The sequence below is a fragment of the Plasmopara halstedii genome (assembly GCF_900000015.1).
Source record: "Plasmopara halstedii genome assembly, contig: Scaffold_323, whole genome shotgun sequence".
Lineage (NCBI taxonomy): Eukaryota > Oomycota > Peronosporomycetes > Peronosporales > Peronosporaceae > Plasmopara > Plasmopara halstedii.
This window is the reverse complement of record NW_020187244.1, coordinates 1,740,324-1,747,086: the sequence shown is the minus strand read 5'-3', so window position 1 is coordinate 1,747,086 and position 6,763 is coordinate 1,740,324. Positions and strand designations below refer to the sequence as shown.

The window sequence follows — 6,763 nt, the reverse complement described above, 5'->3', positions numbered from 1 at the left end:
CGCTAACTCATACTTGGTTCTTGTAAAGAACGAAAGGTCGGTGACCTTAAGTACGCTTTCTCAAGCGTTTTGTTACGGCAGCCCCGCTGCAGTATGCTCTTTTCCACTCGTTGGAGCAAATCCAGTCAATACCTTTCGGGAATGACTTAGCGCACATAGTTCTTGTCAGTCAGCAGGGATGAGCCTACAGTAAACTGTAGACGCCTGACTGTCTGAATGACTAAAACTTCGGAAGCTGGGAGCATGTGATCGAAACGACCCGGGTAAACGGGGGGGCGGAGCGTTGGCTGTTTGTCGGCTTGAAAGTGGGAGAGCGGGCTTGGGCTCGTCTCTGTTCACTTGTGGGGTAGCTGGCAAATTACGGAATTGTAACTAAAAGACAGATAAGTCAGCTTAAGCGCTTAATTATACAATTCAAAACCCTTCGTCATTCGTACCAGTACTGGTCGTGATACCTCATCATAGTACCATACTTTAGTTCAAATGGTATATTTATAGACAGCATTCCTATTATAATGCCAAGAGTTTGAAAAATGGAACCGTCTCGCCCGAAATCACCACAGGATGGAAGCAAATTGTTGAAGAAATTTGTGCATAGAGCAGATCAACGTCGTGTTGCCTGTCGGTACGATCACTGATGCACTTTTTAAGTATATATGCATCACCTCACCTTTAATTTTCTTGCATTGCTTGGGAACTCACATCAGGAATGCTTGGAAAGGGAGAGAATTTTGGCCACGACCTCCTGAATATCAACATAATATTTCTCATCGACCGGATACACAGAAGCCTTCGAATGATGGTCGATCGGAAACTCGTTTAGGAACCACAGTGGGTACAAGTAATCAATTGGAACCAAATGCATCAGGGGTTTGCGGGCTGTACGCGCGGTGCAATTTAATAGAATCAACGACCCTAGCGCTGCTTCCTGCCGCAACAAGTGGACTGGGTGTGACAAAGAAACCGGCATTTACTTTGACAAGACGCAAGCTACAGACGGAGAGTATTACAGGGACATCGAGAACTATGATGGGGTGGAGTCCGGTCACAACCGCAATTACAACTTCGCAGCACATCGATCGCACTAGTAGCGTAAGTAAGTTGGCAACAAAACTTGACACTATATTGCGTAGCTCTCCTTGGATGCGACGACGAAAAGTTATAATTGAAACTAAATCCGAGAACTTAGATCAGAGGGGACAATATAATGCAGCATCTCCACAAATCACGCCAGCTTGTCCAGTCTCAAAGCTTCAACTTCATACTTCCTGTAATGGAAAAGAAACCTTACCCAGCAAGACAAATACAGTACTTTACAAACATCGTTTGAGAGTTCTCCATGACTCCCGAGAAGCAAAAAGGCGTGCTGTGGTTGTTATTAGAAGATGTACGTACCTCACCAAATTTATCTCTTCTGTGTGCAGAATGATAATTTTTCCTTTTCACAGTTGTTCGACTTTGGCGTTCTCGAAAACAGCATTCAGACGATCCCGCTTCTTCCATTATGAGCGAAAATGGCAGCATCCAGCAAAGTACTTCAGTACGTTATACAAAAAGTAACGATAAAGCACGAGGTGACAAATTCGAGCGTGAGATTGACACCCAGGCGACAACTGTTGCTAGTATCTTCAGACGCCGAATGGTTGGAGAAGTACCTGCACATAAATTTACTGAGAAAGGTGAGCTGCTGGCTATCGGTCATAGCCAGCACAAATCGGCTCAGATCGCTATATCCAGAGCGCGAGCTGGATTTAAAATTGACGATAAGAGAGACAATTTGTCGCTCGATTCGTATCGTGGGCTACAGTGTCAGACTCATCGTCTTACAAAACCCAGAAGCATTTGCTACCCATTTGATACAAATGGAGGCCGTCGCTTCAGAAAACAATTGGATGCCCCGCAAACACACAGATCAGGAAATCACATCATCACAATACGCAGGAAGAGCGGAAATTTAACGATCGAACGGGCGACAAACAAAAGCTTACAACGCAGGTACACCTGTGGCAGCAATAGTGCTGAGTTTGGTTCTGATGAGTGATCTTTGTATAGAATGATCTTCCGCGTCAAAGTCAAGCGCCGAGCAATTGAACAGCTTACATACGATTTTACGAGGATGAAAAAAGGTCTTGCGGTAAAGCTGGGATATCAGTTGGGTAGGTGTAGGTATTTCTTTTTGTTCAATGCGTATTTCCAGTTATGTTTATAAGGTCTGAATACGAAAATTAGCTCTTCGCCAAGCTGAAAATGAGCGAATGTCTGCCAAACGATATTCGCTACTTTTTTCCAATGATGCCAATTTGCCACCACACTTGACCCTAAAAGAGTTACATCTAGCTCAACTGCGATACAAAAAGTCGAATCTACTGGCGCAATGTCAATCATTGGAGTTGCTTGGTGCTGCGTTGCATTGTATTGAGTCGGCAGGGGAAGTCAGCGGTCTTAAAATATCGGCTGGTGAGCAGCAATTCCTCGAACTTCTACGCAGCGCTGTCCAAGGCGATCACGTGCTAACTCAGCTTCTTGTTGATGGTATACGAGGACAATTCACAACTGAACAACGGCAAAAACCTTTGATTGCGGTGAGTCATGCTGTCATGCTTAAACAAAAAATAATTTAACATCGGTTTAATCATGATCGAAGGGTCTACTGAGGTTGCTGGAAAGAGTAACATTACGCCCACAATAGTTGTGGGTTTTAGCTTTTGGAGCTTCAAAATGAAAATAAAATTCTGCGTTGCCAAAATATGTATGATACGATGTACTAAGAAGGACCTGCAGCCTCCAACTGTGTAACGTCGAGAGCTACTGATCCGCGCTGACGCAAATCCTTTCCGTAATCTCTCATTGTGACGGGCCCCAAAGTAACAGAGTTGATGGGGTTCGACATCTCGCAATCACGAAGATCGCTTGGCTTACACAAAAGAACATCATCTTCGTGTGGATTCACAGGCGGAGTCAAGGTCACGTGCCGCGAGCGGTACACTACTACTGCCACGACACCAACGGCGACAATTGCTGCAGCCACGCTTCCTACAACTACAAACCACACGGGCCAGTCTAGCTTAGACATAACGTACTCATCGCTGTTTGCAAATCGGACACTGGCATCAAATTGCAAATACACTCCTTCACACGTGGCATTCGGCTGATTTCGCGTCTGAAGGGTGTAGCACGGGTCAATAGCTGACGACTTTGCTTGTTTTGACAACAGCACTACACTCTCCGTGGACCATGGGACCGAGTACAGAAACGTGCCAGCTTTCAAGTCGCTTCCGCGCGAGCCATCCGCGACGAAATGGTAGGTCATTTCACCATTATGATTGCTTTCCGATGGTTCACGATCAGACGATTTAGTTTTCCATACGGCCAGCAAGTGACCACATTGTGCAAGGTCACTCTGATGGAACATTCGAACTGCTAGACAGTCAATAGACTGACACTTTTTCCCTTGCTTAAAATAAATCCAGTCGCTGGCAACATTCGTTGCATTTAACGTCGTCAGTCCTTGGTCCATAGCGCATCTCTTAAAGCGTTGTGCTAACGTTTCGTTGCCCAAACAACGCCGGCGATTGCGCGACTGGAACAGGTTTGTACATCCCACAACGGTACTCACGCAGTGATGGCCTTTACTGCATTGGCATTCGTTGTCATTGCAGAAAACGTCGTCGATTTGGATCGTACCGAATGCATCGCACACATTCACGCTGTCTTTACCGCCCGCGTCGCTACAATTTTTAGCCAAATACCCACAGGCGGTACACTCAGACGCATCCGCGAGCTCACACTTTGTTAAAATGCATGCCACCACTGATGTAATGCACAATTCCAGATAAAACGACTTCCTGTGTCTTTGATGTGCCATGCGTTCTGATGGCGAACTGGATTGATCAGTTGTGCAGCAAAATGTGACTCACACCATAATAACGAAAACCAGCTTTTGTTTAGTATATCATTTGCATTGTTACTACAAGGTTGATGTTCAAGCATTGTTTTGATTCTAATGATATCGGACTAGATCAAAAAAAAGTGCAAAAACGTCTACTTCTCCTCATTCGACTAGTAGTTGCGGTAACAAACGTCATATCTACCACATAGCACCTGTTCCGTCACGACGAGTGCAGTGGTGGAGATAGAAAGCAAGTAAAGAAAAAGGGAAATGCTGATTAGAAACACCGCCACTTGCTTAGCTTTCAATCATTCCGGTTTAGACGAAAACGTGACATGAAACATTGTCAATGCAAACGCGTGAGATCTGATCTATCGATACAATCAAAAGCAGGTTTTGCGTGCTGTGAATAGTAACTTTGGTCGAACGTTGCGGTACTTGCTGGAGCGCGCAAGATGCAACGTGCTCGAAATGAGAAATAATGGCGAAAAAATACTCCTAATTCAGATTGTCCTACTACTATTTACTTCATGATGAAGATGAGCGTGTACTCACAGTACATGTGCTGCAAATATCTCTGGAGGGAGCTCAGCGACGATTTTGCTAGCACATCGTACCGAGACAGAAAGACAAATTCGAAAAAGATTGGAGCCAACGTGCAGACGATCGCTCAAAAGCTATGTTGCCACCCCTCTTGATAGCGATTTAGATAGAACCTTTGCTGCATACCGATTATCATTTTAGATGGTATATCAAATTAGCTCATAGATGAGAGAATCGTCTCGATCTTTTCGGTATCAAGCTTGCTAAACTCTTTCTCATTTATCACTGGCTGCTTCTTCGATTTGAGCTTGAGATTGTAACGGTGCCATTCAGAACGAAAATGATCACGGTATTTGTTCAAATCTCCACTAAAGTCGCCGCCACACGTGCTACAAGGGCGTGTCTTTTTTACCTGACTACTGACAGCAGCGAGTGGTGCCAGTACGGTCGCAGCAGTAAAACTAGAAGCACTTGTCAGTCCAAGATGCTCCGACTTCTGTGAGATTTCATCATCGATTGTGTGCTCGCCCTCTTTATGATCCTTCAAATCAATCACTTCCAATAAACCTTGACCAACAGTGTGTTCGTTAACGAGCCTATTGACAATACGATACGATTTTGGAGTGATAAGCGCGATCACGTTGACAATTTCTTGACCAGTCTGCTCCAGAATCTCAGCACCTTCCTCCAGCAACCCTGTCTTGATCGTCTGTGCACCTGACGCCGGCGTCGTCACCTGAATTTTCATCTTGGCACGCGCAATTGGAATATAATCCGGTAGCTTTTTAATAAGTTCAAGCGCCTGTTGCTTGGCACTTCGATTTGGAATGACAGCATAGTGAATTTCCTTCATCACGCGCTCGATCACTGTATATGGGTACGGACGATTAGACTTCGGATTAACGCACTTATCGGCCACAATTGTTGCAATATCACGGTACATACTGCAAAAAAGAGTGAAATACACGAGGTAATATAGACTTTCTAGAGTGAAGCACAGGCACAAATGATCCTACTTTTCGACAAGCGCTTTGCGCTCTCCCTCAGAAACCTGAAGATTTCCATGGTCGAGAATGTAACGACATGCCTGCTCTTCATTTTGCACACCGAAAGCTGCGGACCAATCAGTTTTCTTGGCAAACTTACCCTTAGGTACATTCTCGTAGACCTTCGCAATTTGCAGCACCTCATCGATATCTTTCTCCACGCCGTTACGCCAATTAAATACTTTATTCTTATAGCATGCAATCTCAAATCGCTTTCCGCCTTTGCGCATACGTACTACAGCTACATTCGTGTGCACAATCTTGCCCACGGGCTGGCTAATGCGACCGCCACTCATAAAGAGACGCTCTTACAAATCGTTTTGTTCTCAGAAATTTAAGCATTCCAAAGAGAATCTGATAAATTTAAGTTTTATATTTTACGTAAATTATCCAGGTTGCGGTAAGAAGTGCTAAGTACCATCCGCTTCCCCGCTCGCTCTACTAATCGCCTGTCCGATTCGATTACTAACATGAGTTTTTCTTGCGTCTGTGTGACTTGGTTGGCGCTGCAATCAATGCCCTGACTAAATAATCTTGCAGCTTCTAGCAATGCAAGGTGGGCTTATATCGAACACCATGTCTTTTATCTTTCGAGTTGGACACCAAAAGGGGTTATCATGCGCCTCGAATAGTATTATGTATTCCAGGTTTTCATCACTATGTACTATCACGTGCTGCGATGTGGTAAGTGTGTGGAGAAAGGAAAAGTAGTGCAGACAAAGCGTGCAGCGGGGCTGCCGTAGCTCTTTGCTTATTAGAAGCTAAGCTAAGGTCACCGACCTTACTTTCTTTCCAAGAACTAGTACAAGGGTAGCGGATTAAAATCCGCTACTTTTAAGTACTTAAGCCCTATCAAGACAAAGAACACTTCTGTTTAAAACCGAGACTGTATTTTATTGTTATAACGGGTTTTCCCGATTAGAGTCCGGTCTTCTATTTATTAGTACCGTACTCAAGCCCAAAAAATCCGGATTTCCTCAGAAAAAACAGAATAATTAAGTGACAATGTGAAAAATTGCGATTTTGGTTTTCAAAGTACGTCACAAACTCAAAATAAATACAAAATTCTAGAGAAGATACCTCTGACACGGGTTCGCCACCGCGTGTTTGGGTCCATGATGTATCGTAGGCGTTGTGCGTGGGAATTTATTCCCCGAGGACATACTGAGGGGTGAATCAAAACTGTGCTGAAGTGAGGCAGTTCTTTTTCAAGTTTTTTGAGACTGCTTCCTATTCATCAATCACAACTCCAATTGCATCAAGGGCCTCGTCCAGAACGTCAAGT

At 44.4% G+C, this 6,763-nt stretch overlaps 4 protein-coding genes across 4 annotated transcripts; 1 reads left to right on the top strand and 3 right to left on the bottom strand.

Annotated features, from left to right (window-relative positions):
- Nucleotides 1–533: 533 nt before the first annotated feature.
- On the top strand, nucleotides 534–2,689 carry PHALS_08840 (uncharacterized protein; the record flags this gene model as incomplete). The annotated part of the gene is made up of 6 exons (XM_024724262.1): nucleotides 534–625; nucleotides 708–1,387; nucleotides 1,449–1,995; nucleotides 2,053–2,156; nucleotides 2,230–2,582; nucleotides 2,645–2,689. The coding sequence occupies 6 exons, from the start codon at nucleotides 534–536 to the stop codon at nucleotides 2,687–2,689; spliced, it is 1,821 nt and encodes a 606-aa protein (XP_024575156.1).
- Nucleotides 2,690–2,764: 75 nt separating this feature from the next.
- On the bottom strand, nucleotides 2,765–3,517 carry PHALS_08839 (uncharacterized protein; the record flags this gene model as incomplete). Its single annotated transcript, XM_024724261.1, has 1 exon — nucleotides 2,765–3,517. The coding sequence occupies one exon, from the start codon at nucleotides 3,515–3,517 to the stop codon at nucleotides 2,765–2,767; it is 753 nt and encodes a 250-aa protein (XP_024575155.1).
- Nucleotides 3,517–4,648, bottom strand: PHALS_15335 (uncharacterized protein). The gene has a single exon (XM_036407379.1). It carries the CDS (start codon nucleotides 3,988–3,990, stop codon nucleotides 3,793–3,795), a length of 198 nt encoding a protein of 65 aa, XP_036263087.1. The 5' UTR covers nucleotides 3,991–4,648; the 3' UTR covers nucleotides 3,517–3,792.
- On the bottom strand, nucleotides 4,647–5,774 carry PHALS_08838 (sbds family rrna metabolism protein; the record flags this gene model as incomplete). The annotated part of the gene is made up of 2 exons (XM_024724258.1): nucleotides 4,647–5,376; nucleotides 5,449–5,774. The coding sequence occupies 2 exons, from the start codon at nucleotides 5,772–5,774 to the stop codon at nucleotides 4,647–4,649; spliced, it is 1,056 nt and encodes a 351-aa protein (XP_024575153.1).
- Nucleotides 5,775–6,763: the final 989 nt, after the last annotated feature.